General features: G+C 47.6%; 2 protein-coding genes across 6 annotated transcripts in view; both read left to right on the plus strand.

Annotated features, from left to right (window-relative positions):
- Nucleotides 1-1,865, plus strand: part of mgaa (MAX dimerization protein MGA a) — a 33,827-nt gene extending 31,962 nt beyond the window's left edge. For all 4 annotated transcript variants that reach the window (XM_076085198.1, XM_076085201.1, XM_076085200.1 and 1 more), the window contains exon 27: nucleotides 36-1,865. In XM_076085198.1, the coding sequence (XP_075941313.1) occupies nucleotides 36-835 (800 nt within the window). In that variant the 3' untranslated portion in view covers nucleotides 836-1,865. The remainder of the gene's footprint in view (nucleotides 1-35) is intronic.
- Nucleotides 1,866-2,315: 450 nt separating this feature from the next.
- The window catches only part of mapkbp1 (mitogen-activated protein kinase binding protein 1), a 37,043-nt gene continuing 20,942 nt past the window's right edge, over nucleotides 2,316-18,416 (plus strand). For both annotated transcript variants that reach the window (XM_076085206.1, XM_076085207.1), the window contains exons 1-2: nucleotides 2,316-2,680; nucleotides 3,569-3,660. In XM_076085206.1, coding sequence (XP_075941321.1) covers nucleotides 2,573-2,680; nucleotides 3,569-3,660 — 200 coding nt within the window. In that variant the 5' untranslated portion in view covers nucleotides 2,316-2,572. The remainder of the gene's footprint in view (nucleotides 2,681-3,568; nucleotides 3,661-18,416) is intronic.

Genomic DNA, 18,416 nt, shown 5'->3' on the forward strand with positions numbered 1-18,416 from the left:
CATCCTGATGTCAGCTGATCTTTTTTTGTTTACAGCTGCAAACTTCAACAACCTGCTGCAGCTGGTTCAACCATCAAGTACACAACAGATGCTACAAGCACCCCAAAAAATACTACAAGCACCACAAAGAAAATTTCAACTACCACAACAAATACTACCACCACCACAGCAAAAAATACTACCAGTACCACAACAGCTACTACAACCACCACAACAGATAATACATCCACCTCCCCAGCAGCAGCAGCAGCTCCCAACTAGTCCGTCCCTGCTCGTCTCTGCTGGCTCTGACTTCTCCTCAGACCAGATCAAAGACCAGGACCGGCCTGAGTCCTCTTTGCCAGCTCCACCCTCCACTCAGGGGGGCCCAGGTCCGAGGGCTGATGGTCGGGTAGCAGTGGGGGAGCCTCTGGGTGAGGACGAGAGTCTGACCTCCCTCCTCAACGAGATCGTCTTCCTCAATCAGCAGACCGTCCCCTTGTCATCGGAGAACCCCTCCTCTGAGGAAGCGGCGGTGGGCGGAGCCACGGAGCAGGGACACGCCCACAGCCCCTGGCTCCTGGAACTGGACTCGGACTCTGACGACCTAATGGAGACGACGTGGGGCGGGAGGCAGCTCGGACCCGCCAACGAGAATGCTAATGCCCTGGCTCCGCCCCCTCTGCTTCAGATGAAGGTGGGCGGGGCTAAGGTGGCAGACCCCCCCAGCAGCGATAGAGCAGCAGGGGGGGAAGACGAAGGAGGAGGAGGCGGAAGTAGGAGGGAGGGGTGCGTGGCCTGGAGGCCGATGCCGAGGCTGGTTCCTCTGGGACTGAGAGGAAACGCCCCCAGCTAACATCACACGGATCAGCTGACATCACTCTGATGATGTCACAGCAGAGATAGGACCTCATGGGTCATCTGCAGACTGTTTTCTGATTGGCTGTTAGAGTTCTGTTTGATTTCAGCAACAGTTTGTCTTTTTTTTTTTCTAGTAAAACAGAAACACCTGAGGGCCAATCAGAAACCCGCTGTTACCCTGACGATGATTCAGAACGTTTCATTGGTCGTTTACAGACGAACACAGATTTTATTTATTTTTGTCCTTAAAGTTTCAGGTGACGCTGCAGCGACGTGCCACTTTTAGGAGAAAAGTTGACGAGGAACAGTTTCCATGTAAGTTGCTCGTTGGTCTCATAGGAAGATTGTTGCCGGAAGAAATTTGTCCACGTTTTTTTTTTAATGGTTGCAGCAACGTGAATCAGACAACTGTCGATATATTGAGAGGATGTCTGTCTCCTTTAAACTGCTGCTTTCAATTAGTTTATTTTTGTTTATTTTGAGAATCAGGATCACTGAGAACAAAGAGAAAAGATTTAGACGTAAATAACCACAATATTTGCACAACTCTGTGTGTGTGTGTGTGTGTGTGTGTGTGTGTGTGTGTGTGTGTGTGTGTGTGTGTGTGTGTGTGTGTGTGTGTGTGTGTGTGTGTGTGTGTGTGTGTGTGTGTGTGTGTGTGTGTGTGTGTGTGTGTGTGTGTGTGTGGATTCACATTAAACTGATTTCAGTTTTGAAACAGGAAGTAGAAACACATGAGTCAGCTCATATTCAGAGTAAATAATAAATACAAACCGTCTGAAAGCTGCTGTATGAATGTTAAATGGTGTGAAGTTCAGCAGTCCTGGTTTCAGCTGGACCTGCTCAGTGTTCACAGGACATAACGGATCGGATGAAGCTGCTACTCTCTCGTCTTCATGTTTGTACAGTTTCTTGTTTTTCCTAAATTTGTATTTTTGTACGTATTAAAGGACTCTGATGTAAATACATGTTGTCGCATCATAACTCTAATATTCTGTAAATAAAGTTTAAATATCAACATCTAACTCACATTTGATTTTTTTTTTCAAAAAGATTCAGACAGAATGGTTTTAATCTTACATTTACCGGATAGACCCTGAACGCATCATCCTAATTTATTGTAGTAATTTAAATATCAGATGTAGTTCGTGAGTCTTCCGCTGGAGGCGCTGCTGCTCCACACTGCGTCAATGTACGTCAGACACGACACCTGAAGTCTAGGGGCTTTATCATCAAAATAAAAGCACAGCAGTGTCGTTTTTGTTCTTGTATGTGAAAAGTACTGGAGTCAAAGTAATACCACATAATACTGATAGTGTAGTTAGTCCTTTATATCATTTCATATATTCTCTGTGACAGAAAGATGTTAATCAAAAAATATAAAGAAAGAAACTGAAGAACTAATTTTCATAACCGATCAGCCAGATTTATTTTTGAAAAGCCTGGCCGGAAGTGTTTGTGTCGTTGCCGCATGCGGTCTTGAAGCTCGGCTCAGTCCGCTCTGGCTCGTGTAGAAGCCGCTTCTTCGTGTCTCCGCAGCGGCGGAGGAATAAGATGCGGAACCAGAACCAGAGACCGGATCAGACCAGAACTAAAGACCGGATATCAGAACCCTCCTCCGGTCCCGCACAGCTCGGCCCGCAAACAGCATGACAGCAGCGACGGCGGAGGAGCGAGCGACAGACAGGAGGTCCAGCTGAGAGAGGACGCTAGCGGCACAGCTAACAGCGCGATGACCGCGGAGGGAGGCGGAACCATCCGGAGGAGAATCAAGAACCTGTCAATCAAACTGAGGAGGAGGAGCGGCACCGCGCGGCACAAAGAAGACCTGAGCGGCAAGGTGGGCGCAGCGCACAGACACACACACAGATACAGACACACACACAGATAAACACACACATAGTTAGTCTGGTTAATATGGTTTGTCTGGTTAGTCTGAGTCTTGTTAGTCGGGTTAGTCTAGTAAATCTGGTTAGTTTTTTAAATCTAGTTAGTCTGGTTAGTCTAATTCAGAGGTCTTCAACAGGGGGTCCACGGCCCCTGAGGTACTGCAGGTTTTTTTTCTTCTTTTTTTTCTCTAAACATGAATGTGTCGATTATGTTAATAGTTCAGTATTGTATGAAGGATAACTGGTATCTTTATGCATGGCAGTGGCACTAATAGGCCATCACTCATTTTCGTTTCCACATTTATGTTTAAAATGAAAACATCAGTGAGAATAGCTTGTATGCATGATTATCATGCAATTGACAGACAATGTTGATATTGGCATTGGTATCAGCTGACAAGGTATGTTTATAAATGTCAGTGGCACGGCCTCCCTACTCACTGTACCTTGCACATGTTTAAAATAACAACATGAATATATGAACCTGTGTATTATTTGAATAGCTTAGTATTGAATGCACAATAAAGAGGTATGTTTATACACGGTACTAGGCCCATTTATAGTCGTGGGTCCCTGCTCCATCTCTCTATCAGTTTGGGGGTCCTTGGCCTGAAAAATGTTGAAGACCCCTGGTCTAGTTAATATGGTTAGTCTAATTAGTCTGGTTAGTCTAGTTAATATGGTTAGTCTGGTTAATGCACTTACACACACACACACAGTTAGCTGTTAGTTTAGCATCGGGCTGCACAGGACTTCACCAAACCACAGGGGCTTCCTGCTGATTACATGCCAACATGCTAACAGCTACTTTGATGACGTCTAATCTCACTGACCTCCAGGTGACCTTGGAGAAGGTTCTGGGAATCACAGCTCCAGGAAACCGAGCATTGGCCTGCGACCCCCAAACCGGCCTGTTGGCTTATCCTGCTGGGTGAGTGTGAGTGAGTGTGTGTGAGTGTGTGAGTGTGTGAGTGAGAGTGTGAGTTAATGGTCGTATGATGTGACGATATATACTTTGTTTGGTTTCTGCAGTGTTGTCTGAGAAGTGAAAGCAGTTGAAGTGAAGTGTAAACATTGAAAATGAAAGGCTAAAGTGGATCTCAGTGAAATGACCAGTGAAAGTAGTGGAAGTGTTAAGTTGAGCGTGTAAACGTTGACAGGAGTTGAAATATCAGTTGAGATGTAAACACTATAATGAGCTACACCAAACTGAAAGGAGTTGAAGTGTCAGTTAAAAAGAGGTACTGGCAGTATACGCACCGAAAGAGTAGACAAGAGTGACAAGTGTTGTCAGTGAAAGGACTTAGTGTTGAATGAAGTGTAAGCATATTAGTTTAGATGTAAACACTGAAACTAAAAGGAGTTGAGGCATCAATTAATAAAAGATAGTAGAAAGGATATAAAGTGTCAGTGAAAGTGTAACGACTGGAGTTGAAGTGTACGCAACGAAAGAGTCACCATTTACGTCAGTGAAAGGACTTGAAGTGTTGAATGAAGTGTAAACGTATCAGTTGAGATGTAAACACTGAAACTAAAAGGAGTTGAGGTGAAGAACATGAGTGTAACTGAAGTGTTGTATAAATACTGTTGTCCTGCATGTTTAGAGGATTAAACTCTCACAAACTGACCGTCTGTGGTTCTGTGTCTCATGTTCTGAGTTTTAAAGGCTAACGACATGATCAGATTATCGGATTAAGAATCATGTGTTTAACGAAGCGACACACACACACAGCGTGTCATTAGGAGCCGTGGTCTTGATATTCACCACAAGACTCTGGTCTGCTGTAGGATTTACCCTTCAGCAAGGCACTGAACCCACAACCAGTAACCACCTGGAGCACTCTGCAGACCACAGAGGCTTCGTTCAGACCGCCGGCTCAAATATGCCTTTTAAAGAAAATATCCAGATTGAGTTTACAAAGTCTGGACAGAAGAACACAAGATGCTATTTTTGCTAATCAAATCCAAACCACATCCGCAGGTGGTTTGAAATTTGACTCCAATCAGATTTCTACAGACTTCAGGTCGATCAAATCAGATTCATTTATTTTTGAAAAGGTGTTATAGGGGGTCCCAGGGGGTCCCAGTGTTTTTGGGGGCAGTTCTTGAGAGGTTTCTAAAGACTTTTAGAGAACTTCAGGGACCTGTGACAGTGTTTCAGGATTCCACAAGGTTTCAGGGGTCTTTAAGGGTGTTTCAAGGGGTTCTAGGAGTTATTGAGGGGTTATAAAGGATTTTTTTTTAAAGTTCTGGGAGTCTGTTTGGGTATTTCAGGTTGTTTTAGACAGGATTGAAAGGTACAAGGAGTAACACCATGGGTACTCCGAGAGGTTTCAAGCAACGTTTAGTGGGTCTCAAGGATTCTTGACGGGTTCCAAGAGTTTTTAAGGGGGTGACAGCGGTGCGGAGGTTTCTCCAGAGGTTTCTGTGGTTCTTAAGGAGTTTCAATGGGTCACATATGCAGGTCTGAAGGGATTCCAAGAGTTTTAAAGGTGATTCTTTTTTTATATTATTGTGATGTAGGGCAGAGGTCCCCAACCTTTTTTGCACCACGGACCGGTTTCATGTAAGACAATATTTTCACGGACCGGCCTTCAAGGTGTGGCGGAAAAACACGACGAAATAAAATGATACGATCGGCATGAAAACAAATATAAAATGCATAAATAAATACAACTCACAATAACGCTGAATCAGTGGGAGCCCTGAGCTTGTTTCTCTGCAACGAGACGGTCCCATCTGGGGTAATGGGAGACAATGACACCCGAAGTCTGTTCCTTATGTCCAGTCTACTTTTGTTTTGTTTTGATTGCCGTCACTGCAGAACATCCCGCTTCACAAAGAGTGTGAAATGGAAGCAGGGTTTTCAGTGCTTTAGTGGCGATCTCAGGATATTCAGCCTTGATTTTAATCCAAACACCAGCAGAGTTGTTGTCTCAAACATACTTTTAAGGCCACCGTCATTTACAACCTCCAGCAGCTGATCCTTTGTCGCCACATATTCTGCAGAGCGGGTTTGTCGCGTCAGAATTACTCCTGATATTTAATCAGACTTCTGATATTGTCTGTTAAATTAAGCTTTAATTTTATTGGAAGTTGTAGCTCTTCTTCTGTCTCCTTAGTGGCCTTTTCCCCTTTGCAAATAAGCTCTCCAAAAGTTATTTACTAATTTTCGCTAGTTTGCGGGCTTAACTTTTGAGGTAACGTATCACGTGACCGAGACAAGCGTCTTGACATGTGTCAAGAGGAACAGGCGGATGAAATTGCGAGAGAATCCGGTCATTTTTCAAAATAAAACTTCTTTCAGACTCTGATAATTAATAAAACGGAAATAATATAATATTTATTCTTTCTGTGCGGCCCGGTACCAAATGATCCACGGCCCGGTACCGGTCCGCGGCCCGGTGGTTGGGGACCACTGATGTAGGGGGTCCCAGTGGTTCCGAAATAATAATAATCAATCCCTTATTAGTCCCGCAGTGAGGACATTTATTCTCTGCATTTAACCCATCCCTAGTATATAGGGAGCTGAGAAGTGCCCGGGGAGCAGTTAGGGGTTCAGTGTCTTGCTCAGGGACACTTCGCCACAGGACCCGTGGTAGTCACGGATCGAACCACCAACCTTGCAGTTAGTGGACAACCCTCTCTACCCCATTCACCACGGTCGCATGGGGTAGAGAGAGTTTAAGAGGGCTCCAGGGACCCGGGAGTATTCACAAGGATTCAGGGGTCTTTAAGGGTGTTTTAAGGATTCTAGGTTGAAGGTCTCAGGTGTTTATGGGGTTTCTGAAATAATCCTGTTGGATCCACCAAAGGAGTCAGTCAACAATAAAGGATTTATCTCTGTGGAGTCTGTGTGTGAGCACGAGGTGTTTGTTACGTCGTTCTAGTGAAAGTGTGTGAAGGTTCATTCCAAATGTTACCAATCAGCAGAAACCAATAGAACCGGATAGACCAGATCACAGGACCGTTTGAATCCTAAACAGACTGGTTCTTCTGGTAGATGTTTATTTCGTACACATTAAGGAGGAGAGGAGTTTCACTCCTCTGTAGATCTGGTTTTATCAATAAGGGCGCCTAATCGATGAAGGTGGATCAGTAGAAAGCTGATCAGATAATCAGGACCCTGGAGCATCCTTCACTTTAACAAAGATCAGACTGTTTGTGACTGCAGGAGCTTCGGCAAACAGGAAGTGTTCCCATTGGTAACCGCTAACTCTCCCCGACATCACAGCTCCGAGTTTGGAAACTCACACTGACGATAGAAATGTGATCCGTCACGCAGCTCCATGAGGCGTTCATCCATCCATCCATCCATTTTCCTCCGCTTATCCGGGGTCGGGTCGTGGTGGCAGCAGGCCAAGCAGGCTGACCCAGACTTCTCTCTCACCGGCAACATGTTCCAGCTCATTCTGGGGGATCCCGAGGCATTCCCAGGCCAGCTGGGAGATGTAATCCCTCCAGCGTGTTCTGGGTCTTCCCCGGGGTCTCTTCCCAGTTGGACGTGCCTGGAAAACCTCCAGTGGGAGGCGTCCAGGAGGCATCCTAATTAGATGCCCGAACCGCCTCAGCTGACTCCTTTCGACGCGAAGGAGTAGCGGCTCGACTCCAAGCTCCATCCTGATGACCGAGCTCCTTACCCTATCTCTAAGGCTGAGCCCGGCCGCCCTACGGAGGAAGCTCATTTCGGCCACTTGTAGCCACAACCTTGTCCTTTCGGTCACGACCCAGAGTTCGTGACCATAGGTGAGGGTAGGAACGTAGACCGACTGGTAAATTGAGAGCTTTACCTTCCAGCTCAGCTCCCTCTTCCCCAAGACGGTCCGGTGCAGCGCCTGCTTTACTGCTGCAGCCGCACCGATCCGCCTGTCGATCTCCCGCTCCATCTTACCCTCACTCGTGAACAAGACCCCGAGATACTTGAACTCCTTCACTTGAGGTAGGCACTCCATCCCCACCTGGAGGGAGCAATCCACCGGTTTCCGGCAGAGCACCATGGCCTCAGATTTGGAGGTGCTAACTCTCATCCCCGCCGCTTCACACTCGGCTGCAAACCGCCCCAGTGAATGCTGGAGGTCACGATCCGAAGAGGCTAACAGGACCACATCATCTGCAAACAGCAGAGAGGCGATCCCGAGACCCCCGAACCTGACGTTCTCCACCCCCAGGCTGCGCCTAGATATCCTGTCCATGAAAGTCACGAACAGGACCGGTGACAAAGGGCAGCCCTGACGGAGGCCAACACCCACCGGGAACGTGTCTGACTTATTGCCGAGAATGCGGACACAGCTCCTACTGCAGTCGTACAGAGACCGGATCGCCCGTTGTATTGGGTCCGGCACCCCATACTCCCGCAGCACCCCCCACAAGAACCCCTGAGGGACCCGGTCGAAAGCCTTCTCCAAGTCCACAAAGCACATGTAGACTGGTTGGGCAAACTCCCAGAACCCCTCCAGTAGTCTTGCGAGGGTAAAGAGCTGGTCAACTGTTCCACGGCCGGGTCGGAATCCGCATTGCTCCTCTTGGATCTGAGGTTCGACAAACGGTCGGAGCCTCCTTTCGAGCACCCTGGCATAAGCCTTCCCCGGGAGGCTGAGTAGTGTGATACCCCGGTAATTCGAGCACACTCCGGTCCCCCTTTTTGAAGATGGGAACCACCACCCCGGTCTGGCAGTTCATGGGCACTGATCCCGACCCCCATGCGACATTGAGACAAGAGGCGTGTCAGCCAGGACAGCCCAACCATGTCCAGCACTTTCAGCATCTCAGGGCGGATCTCATCCACCCCCGGCGCCTTGCCACCAAGGAGCTTTTTAACTACCTCAGCGGCCTCTGCCAGGGATATGGATGAGCCTCCCCCTAGATCTTCAGGCGCTGCCTCCTCTACAGAGGACATGTTGGTCGGGTTTAGGAGTTCCTCAAAGTGCTCTTTCCACCGCCCGACGATGTCCCCTGTCCGGGTCAGCAGTTCTCCCCCCCCCCCCCCCCTGCTGAGAACAGCCTGGGGTAAGCCCTGCTTTCCCTTCCTGAGCCGTCAGATGGTTTGCCAGAACCTCCTTGAGGCCAACCGAAAGTCCTTCTCCATGGCCTCCCCGAACTCCTCCCATGCCCGAGTTTTAGCATTCGTGACAACTGCAGCTGCAGCCCTTCCGGCCTGCCGGTACCTGTCAGCTGCTTCAGGAGACCCCTGGGCCAACCAGGCCTTGAAGGTCTCCTTTTTCAGCTTGATAGCTTCCCTCACCTCCGGTGTCCACCACCGGGTTCTCGGGTTGCCGCCACGACAGGCACCAATGACCTTCTGGCAACAGCTCCTAGCGGCCGCGTCCACAATAGAGGCTTTGAACATGGTCCTTTCGGATTCCATGTCCCCAACCTCCCTCGGGATGTGTGAGAAGTTCTTCCGGAGGTGGGAGTTAAAGACCTCCCGGACAGGGTCCTCCGCCAGACGTTCCCAGTTCACCCTCACTACACGTTTGGGCTTGCCGGGTCTTTCCAACCGGTTCCCCCACCATCTGATCCAACTCACCACCGGGTGGTGATCAGTTGACAGCTCTGCTCCTCTCTTCACCCGAGTGTCCAAGACATACGGCCGCAAATCAAATGATATGATTGCAAAGTCGATCATTGATCTCCGGCCTAAGGTGTTCTGGTACCAGGTACACTTATGAGCCACCTTATGTTCGAACATGGTGTTCGTTATGGCCAAACTGTGGCAAGCACAGAAGTCCAATAACGAGACACCATTCGGGTTCAGATCGGGCAAACCGTTCCTCCAATCACCCCCCGCCAGGTTTCTCCGTCATTGCCCACGTGAGTGTTGAAGTCCCCCAGGAGAACTATGGAGTCGGTAGGCGGTGCCCTTTCCAGGACCCCTCCCACCGACTCCAAGAAGGCCGGATACTCTGAACTGCTGTTTGGTGCATAAGCACAAACCACAGTCAGAGCCTTGCTCCCCGCAACCCGTAGGCGCATGGAGTTCAAGGACCTCTGAGTCAAATCTGTGTTAGGAGCTCTGTGTGAATACAGGATCCTCCACAGTCAGAGAGACCATCACCAGACTGAAGGTTCGGGTTGGAGGGTTCATTCTCCTCAACGATGTCTCAGGACATCTAGAGGGACGCTCTTTAAATTAAAACCAAATGTCCTCTTGAACTGACAAAACACGATACACGTTTTTGGACATAATTGAAGAATTAATATGATAATTATGTCATAAAGATTTCAAATAGGATAAAATGATGAAGTGATATTTTGGGCGGACTCTTGACTGGTTGGTGAAGGAACTCAACCACGAGGGGATTGTAGTTCTATCTGATTGTAGTTCTGTCTGATTGTAGTTGTATCTGATTGTAGTTATGTCTGATTGTAGTTATGTTTGGTTATAGTTGTGTCTGATTGTAGTTGTGTCTGATTGTAGTTGTGTCTGTTTGTAGTTATATCTGATTATAGTTATATCTGATTGTAGTTGTATCTGATTGTAGTTATGTTTGGTTGTAGTTGTGTCTGATTGTAGTTGTGTTTGATTGTAGTTATGTCTGATTGTGGTTGTATCTGATTGTAGTTCTGTCTGATTGTGGTTCTGTTTGGTTGTGGTTCTGTCTGGTTGTAGTTATGTCTGATTGTAGTTCTGTCTGGTTGTGGTTGTATCTGATTGTAGTTCTGTCTGATTGTGGTTCTGTTTGGTTGTGGTTCTGTCTGGTTGTAGTTATGTCTGATTGTATTCATGTCTGATTGTAGTTATGTTTGATTGTAGTTCTATCTAAATTGTAGTTATATCAGATTGTAGTTCTATCTGGTTGTCGTTATGTATGATTGTAGTTCTGTATGATTGAAGGTCTGTATGATTGTGGTTCTGTATCTGTACAGTTACTTAATTAATTAGTTAATTACAACTTAGTGAAGCGTTTGGTGCCACCAGTAACCAGAGCACCGTTTGAACTGGGACTAACTGGGACTAATGTTATCTCATACTGGTGTTACTGGATTATAAACATTGTTCTCTCTGGTTATTGTGATCACTCTCCAGTGACTCAACACATTTTGAAAGTTGTGAAGAAGATGTTACTCATTGAAACAGCCCTTACAAAATAAAAGCCTCTACAAACATAAAGTTTTAAACTGTTTATGATGAATCACTGAAATAAACTCGTCTGTTGTTGCTGATCTTTTTTTTGCCGGCTGCCTCATAAAGTTTGTCCTATTCAGGCTTCTGTAGTTCAGGAAACAGTTTGTTTTTACAGCCTCTGGATTTATAGAAAAATGAAACGAGAAATTCAGCTAAAAAGGAACTATAAAGATTAATAAGAAATAACATTTAAAATGAATAAGATGTGGATAGAAATACAAAAGTTATTGCATCAAAATAATATTATTATCTGTTCAGATTATTAAACATGAGTTCAGATTATTAATGAATTAATCAATTATTTTAGCTGGTTTAAAGGTCAGAGGTCAGCAGCTGATCCTCCTCTCATTGGATGAGTCTGAACCCAAAAGGAATGAATGTTTCACACGGAGCCACACTGAGCCGTCCAATCAGCTGAGGGTGTGGGTGGAGCTGTCAGTTCAGAAGATTCCGTTTACGGATGAACGACTGTGAAGTGAAGCGGGTCATCGGACAGAAGGGGAGATTTAGGTCAACGTGTCGAAAGATGAGACGTTCATGTCTCACAGGGAATTACATTTTTTTTACGATGAGGATTAATAATATTATTATTATTAATAATATCTATTATTGGATTATTAGATTATTGTTAGATTATAATTATTATTATTATTAATAATAATAATAATAATGAAGAAAGTTTAAGTAAAAAAAGTTAATTTATTCATTAAATAATCACATTCTTTAGAAAATTAAAGACAAACTGAAACCGTCAGAAAAGAAATGTGAAATGATTAGCATCATATTATTATTATATAATAACCTTATTATATAATGATGTAGAACACAAAGAACAGAGACTCTCTGCAGCTTCTCTCTGTTCTTCTTCTTGCTGCATTGCAGATGTGGAACAGGACGGGTTGGGTCAGTGGTCTCTGGTACACACTGTACCTGAACACACCATGTTACACTGCTGCAGTGTGTGTGTGTGTGTGTGTAAACACAAGGACACGTTCCTCTGTCATGTGAACGAGTCCTTTAAAGGATTCAGTGTTTTACTGCAGGATCCTTTCCCTGTAAAACATTGACAACACGTCGTTAGCTCTGGCTAACGCTCCGTTAGCACCTGCCTGGTCGCTACTGAGCGTGTGCGAGTCTCACCAGGACCGAGGATGAAGTGAGGTTCACTGAGACCCAATCCAGTATTTCAGCCTGTTTCTGGTTTCATATCAGAACAAACGATTAGGAGATGTTTGTTATTGTACTTGTCTATCTTTGTGAGGACCAGTGTGAGTGTTAGATCTTAAGAGGACATTTTGGGGACGTACCTTCGGAGAGCTATTTCAGGTTTAAGGTTTCAGAGCACTTTAAAAAACTTCTGACATCACAGCTACCTCTCGCTCTGATTGGTCAGTTGTGTGGAGGTGAAAAAGTAGGCGGGTTCAAACTTGTCATCTCAGGTTTTGTCCCCTGGTTGTGTTCAGTAAAGAAAGAGACGTCCCCACAAGGACAGAAGTACAAACGCGAGTGTGTGTGTGTTGATGAAGAAGAATATAATTGTTTGCTGACTCAGCTGCTTACAGTCATCAAACACATGCACACACAGCCTGCCAACTCACTGTGTGTGTGTGTTTGCTGATTAAAGGTTCAGATGAACATTAAGCTCCTGAACACTGATTGGCTCTCACCTGTTCAGACAGGTTGATGATGTCACAGGTGACTTGAGTCAAAACAAACAACCAGCTGTTTCTCTTCTTCTGTTTTTGTCTGCTGAGAGGTGAACACATCATATTATATTATATATAATCTATAAAAATACTTCATTTATTAGTGGATCAGTAATCTGAATCTGTTATTGAAGAAGAAGGAGACCAGGTCCAGACTGAGAGAGACCAGGGCCCCGTTCCTCGTACTTGGTTCAGCTAAGTCGATCAAATGTCCTATTAGCAGCTGAAATTAACCCGATGATTGAAATCAGGCTATTTCGGTTTCTCCAAGGCTGATCCTCTCAAACAGTCTCGTTAATTGGAACCAGACGATCATGATCAGGATAATTGCGCGTGCCCGTCCTACTTCAAAAGGGGGAAGCGTCAATCACCGAAACCATGATTTTCTAACAGTACAATGTTAAATAAAGTCAAAGAAAGAGCCTCTTTTTACTCCGCTGACGAGCAGGAGATGATCATGAACGCATATGAGGAATTCAAGACCATAATCACGGCAAAATCGAACACCGCCACCGCTGCGAGGGCTAGACAAGAAGCACGCAAAATATCACAGACAAGTTAAATGTGTAAGTGTTGTAAATGTATCGGCTCATTTTAATGCCTCATCACCCCAATCAATCAGATGGTATGTCTTTAAATGTGCTGCTGGCAGTAGGCTTAATGAATGCATCATCCAATGAGATCTATAGCGACAATAATGATCTCAACTCTTTCAGAATAAGTAGATAAAAACAAGCCCAAAGAGCATCTAACTGATACTTATGAGGATATATGTACTGTATAGGGTTGGGTACCGAAAATCCGTGCTAATATGGCACCGGTTCCTATACGACCGGTATCTACCGGACCGAAACGCAACGCAGATTTCGGTGATTCCTTTCGGTGCCTGAGCCGATTGAAATACTTTTTTTACACTACTCTGATGACTCCGTCCTGGCAGCAGGTAACGAGAGCCTCGGTCCTCCGCTCCTCACTCATAGTATTATTACAACCGGCCGAGCCGTGCGCGCTTAGAAACAAACCCCTCCATCATTCTGGCGAAGCTTCGGCCATGATTTATTTTAAAAAACCGAGAACGGCTTCTGTTAAACGGCTGGCAGGCTCATATTTCTGCAAAAGAATTGCTGAAGTTTGAAGCTGTAGTGTGTGTACAGAGTGTGTGTGTGTTTTGTATTTATTTATATTTATTTAAGTATACTGTAAACTGTTAATATATTGTTCATAGTTTTAAGTTAAAAAGTTTGAAGCTGTAGTTTGAAGCCAAGTGTTTTGTATTTATTTATATTTATAGTATACTTTAAACAGTTAATATATTGTTCAATTTGAAGAAAAAAAGTATCGGTTCAGGCACCGTTTAGGCACCGGTATCGTTTTAAAAGTATCGTTTTAGCACCGGTATCGGAAAAAACCCAAATGATACCCATCCCTAGTACTGTATGCCCTTATGTATCATGTACTATATATGTGTATATACATGTCTGTGTAGATTACCATATAGAACTAGCAGTTTGAATCTGTGTGTGGGCAGATCTGTGTGTGTGTGTGTGTGTGTATTATTCATCATCAGACATTCAATCAATTGAAGCAGTGAAGATAATTAGTGTGTGATTCTCTCTATTCTTATCATGAGTCCACCTTCATCATGTTCTACAGTAATGATATGCTGGTGTACTAATAACACTGTCGTATCATTATGAGTGCTTTAACCCTCATGTATGCAACGCAGCCATCAAGAGGACATGGGAGCAAGTAAACACTAAGCACACACACATTACTCAGAATGCTGAGTCAATACAATATGTGCCATGGTGATGTAATGAACACATCCATAAGTTTATTAAGCGCCAAATAAACTGTACCAACAGCACGGCATGCAGCGGCTTTCCCCATGTTCTCCGCATCGCCGACACTGTACAACAATGTACCACTCGCAGAACAGCTCAAGGCTGCATCCAGTGTGTGAGACATCAATGCTCGGCTGCAGCGTGTGGTGTTCAATGTATGCTCCAGAAGGTCTGTAAATAAATGATTCCTTGTGGGCAGAATGGATAGCGCTCGTATAGGAAGTCATCATGATGTGATAACGGATCTTGGCGATGTGGAAGAACTCTCTCCCTATAAAATGCTAATCTAACTAATATCCTCCTTCATCAGTGGATCTCTGAGGAAGGGAGCTGTACATTAATGCAATAGAGGCTTCTTAGTTTGCTCAGCTGCTTTTAATGGATCACCGTGTGTCTCACTTTACATGCATTTCCGGAACTCCCGTATAACCCCCAGTATATGCGCAAGCGCATTAGACTACCGTATATGACAGGAGCTGCCATGTTTTCCGGGGGAGTGGCAGCTTATCCAGCTACCTTCAGTTAGCCTGCGCTGGAGCAGGTTCAAGCTTATGGATGTGTTACTATGGTGATTTTGCCAAACTTGCTTCGTGGAACCGAAAAGCCTGATCTACGTCATCTTATCCTGACAAGTATCCGGCTAACTCAGTTAGCCACGTACGAGGAACGGGGCCCTGGTCCAGACTTTCACAGAGTAAAACAGTCTGAGCTGTTTCTGAAGGTTCAGGTCGGACAGAATGAGTCATTAAACAGAGACTCTGTTTATACAGGAGAGAGAGAGAGAGAGAGAGAAAGAAAAGACAGTTTATCTTTGTTGAGGAAACCTGAAGGTTTAGTTCTTTCTGTTCAGACTCAACCACACACACATAATATTATTATATATATATCCATCCATCCATCCATCCATTTTCCACCACTTATCCGGGGTCGGGTCGCGGTGGCAGTAGGTCAAGCAGGCCGACCCAGACCTCCCTCTCACCGGCAACATGTTCCAGCTCATTCTGGGGGATCCCGAGGCGTTCCCAGGCCAGCTGGGAGATGTAATCTCTCCAGCGTGTTCTGGGTCTTCCCCGGGGTCTCTTCCCAGTTGGACGTGCCTGGAAAACCTCCAGTGGGAGGCGTCCAGGAGGCATCCTAATTAGATGCCCGAACCACCTCAGCTGACTCCTTTCGATGCGAAGGAGTAGCGGCTCGACTCCAAGCTCCCTCCTGATGACCGAGCTCCTTACCCTATCTCTAAGGCTGAGCCCGGCCACCCTACGGAGGAAGCTCATTTCGGCCGCTTGTAGCCGCGACCTTGTCCTTTCGGTCACGACCCAGAGTTCGTGACCATAGGTGAGGGTAGGAACGTAGACCGAGTGGTAAATTGAGAGCTTTGCCTTCCGGCTCAGCTCCCTCTTCACCAAGACGGTCCGGTGCAGCGCCTGCTTTACTGCTGCAGCTGCACCGATCCGTCTGTCGATCTCCCGCTCCATCTTACCCTCACTCGTGAACAAGACCCCGAGATACTTAAACTCCTTCGCTTGAGGTAGGCACTCCGTCCCCACCTGGAGGGAGCAATCCACCGGTTTCCGGCAGAGCACCATGGCCTCAGATTTGGAGGTGCTAACTCTCATCCCCGCCGCTTCACACTCGGCTGCAAACCGTCCCAGTGAATGCTGGAGGTCACGATCCGAGGAGGCTAACAGGACCACATCATCTGCAAATAGCAGAGAGGCGATCCCGAGACCCCCGAAACTGACGTTCTCCGCCCCCAGGCTGCGCCTAGATATCCTGTCCATGAAAATCACGAACAGGACCGGTGACAAAGGGCAGCCCTGACGGAGGCCAACACCCACCGGGAACGTGTCTGACTTATTGCCGAGAATGCGGACACAGCTCCTACTGCAGTCGTACAGAGACCGGATCGCCCGTTGTAACGGGTCCGGCACCCCATACTCCCGCAGCACCCCCCACAAGACCCCCCGAGGGACCCGGTCGAAAGCCTTCTCCAAGTCCACAAAGCACATGTAGACTGGTTGGGCAAACTCCCAGAGCCCCTCCAGTAGTCTTGCGAGGGTAAAGAGCTGGTCCACTGTTCCACGGCCGGGACGGAATCCGCACTGCTCCTCTTGAATCTGAGGTTCGACAAGCGGTCGGAGCCTCCTTTCCAGCACCCTGGCATAAGCCTTTCCCGGGAGGCTTAGTAGTGTGATACCCCGGTAATTCGAGCACACTCTCCGGTCCCCCTTTTTGAAGATGGGAACCACCACCCCGGTCTGCCATTCCATGGGCACTGATCCCGACCCCCATGCGACATTGAAGAGGCGTGTCAGCCAGGACAGCCCAACTATGTCCAGCGCCTTCAGCATCTCAGGGCGGATCTCATCCACCCCCGGCGCCTTGCCACCAAGGAGCTTTTTAACTACCTCAGCGACCTCTGCCAGGGATATGGGTGAGCCTCCCCCTAGGTCCTCAGGCGCTGCCTCCTCTGCAGAGGACATGTTGGTCGGGTTTAGGAGTTCCTCAAAGTGCTCTTTCCACCGCCCGACGATGTCCTCCGTCTGGGTTAGCAGTTCCCCCCCCCTGCTGAGAACAGCCTGGGGTAAGCCCTGCTTTCCCTTCCTGAGCTGTCGGATGGTTTGCCAGAACCTCCTTGAGGCCAACCGAAAGTCCTTCTCCATGGCCTCCCCGAACTCCTCCCATGCCCGAGTTTTAGCATTCGCGACCACCGCAGCTGCAGCCCTTCTGGCCTGCCGATACCTGTCAGCTGCTTCAGGAGACCCCTGGGCCAACCAGGCCTTGAAGGTCTCCTTCTTCAGCTTGACGGCTTCCCTCACCTCCGGTGTCCACCACCGGGTTCTCGGGTTGCCGCCACGACAGGCACCGATGACCTTCCGGCCACAGCTCCTAGCGGCCGCGTCCACAATAGAGGCTTTGAACATGGTCCACTCGGATTCCGTGTCCCCAACCTCCCTCGGGATGTGTGAGAAGTTCTTCCGGAGGTGGGAGTTAAAGACCTCCCGGACAGGTTCCCCCGCCAGACGTTCCCAGTTTACCCTCACTACACGTTTGGGTTTATCGGGTCTTTCCAACCGGTTCCCCTGCCATCTGATCCAACTCACCACCAGGTGGTGATCAGTTGACAGCTCTGCTCCTCTCTTCACCCGAGTGTCCAAGACATACGGCCGCAAATCAAATGATACGATTACAAAGTCGATCATTGATCTCCGGCCTAAGGTGTTCTGGTACCAGGTACACTTATGAGCCACCTTATGTTCGAACATAGTGTTCGTTATGGCCAAACCGTGGCAAGCACAGAAGTCCAATAACGAAACACCATTCGGGTTCAGATCGGGCAAGCCGTTCCTCCCAATCACCCCCCGCCAGGTTTCTCCGTCATTGCAAACGTGAGCGTTGAAGTCCCCCAGGAGAACTATGGAGTCGGTAGGCGGCGCCCTTTCCAGGACCCCTCCCACCGACTCCAAGAAGGCCGGATACTCCGAACTGCTGTTTGGTGCATAAGCACAAACCACAGTCAGAGCCTTGCTCCCCGCAACCCGTAGGCGCATGGAGGCGACCCTCTCGCTCTCTGGGGAGAACTCCAACACAGCGGCGCTCAGCCGGGGGCTCGTGAGTATCCCCACTCCCGCCCGGCGCCTCTCACCCTGGGCAACTCCGGAAAAGGACAAAGTCCAACCCCTCTCCAGGAGCTTGGTTCCAGAGCCAACGCTGTGTGTGGAGGTGAGTCCAACTATTTCTAGCTGGTATCGCTCCACCTCCTGCACCAGCTCCGGCTCTTTCCCCGCTAGCGAGGTGACGTTCCACGTCCCTAGAGCTAGTCTATGTCGCCGGCGATCGGCATGCCCGGGCCTCCCGCCCGACCTACCGCCCGGTCTGCATAGCACCCGACCCCGATGCGTGTCCCTGCGGGTGGTGGGTCCACAGGGTGGCTGCTCCATGGTGTTTATTCGGGCTGAGCCCGACCGGGCCCCATGGGCAAAGGCCCGGCCACCAGACGCTCGCCTACGAG

The sequence above is a fragment of the Anarhichas minor genome, unplaced genomic scaffold, assembly GCF_050575085.1.
Source record: "Anarhichas minor isolate MPS153535 unplaced genomic scaffold, ASM5057508v1 ptg000142l, whole genome shotgun sequence".
Lineage (NCBI taxonomy): Eukaryota > Metazoa > Chordata > Actinopteri > Perciformes > Anarhichadidae > Anarhichas > Anarhichas minor.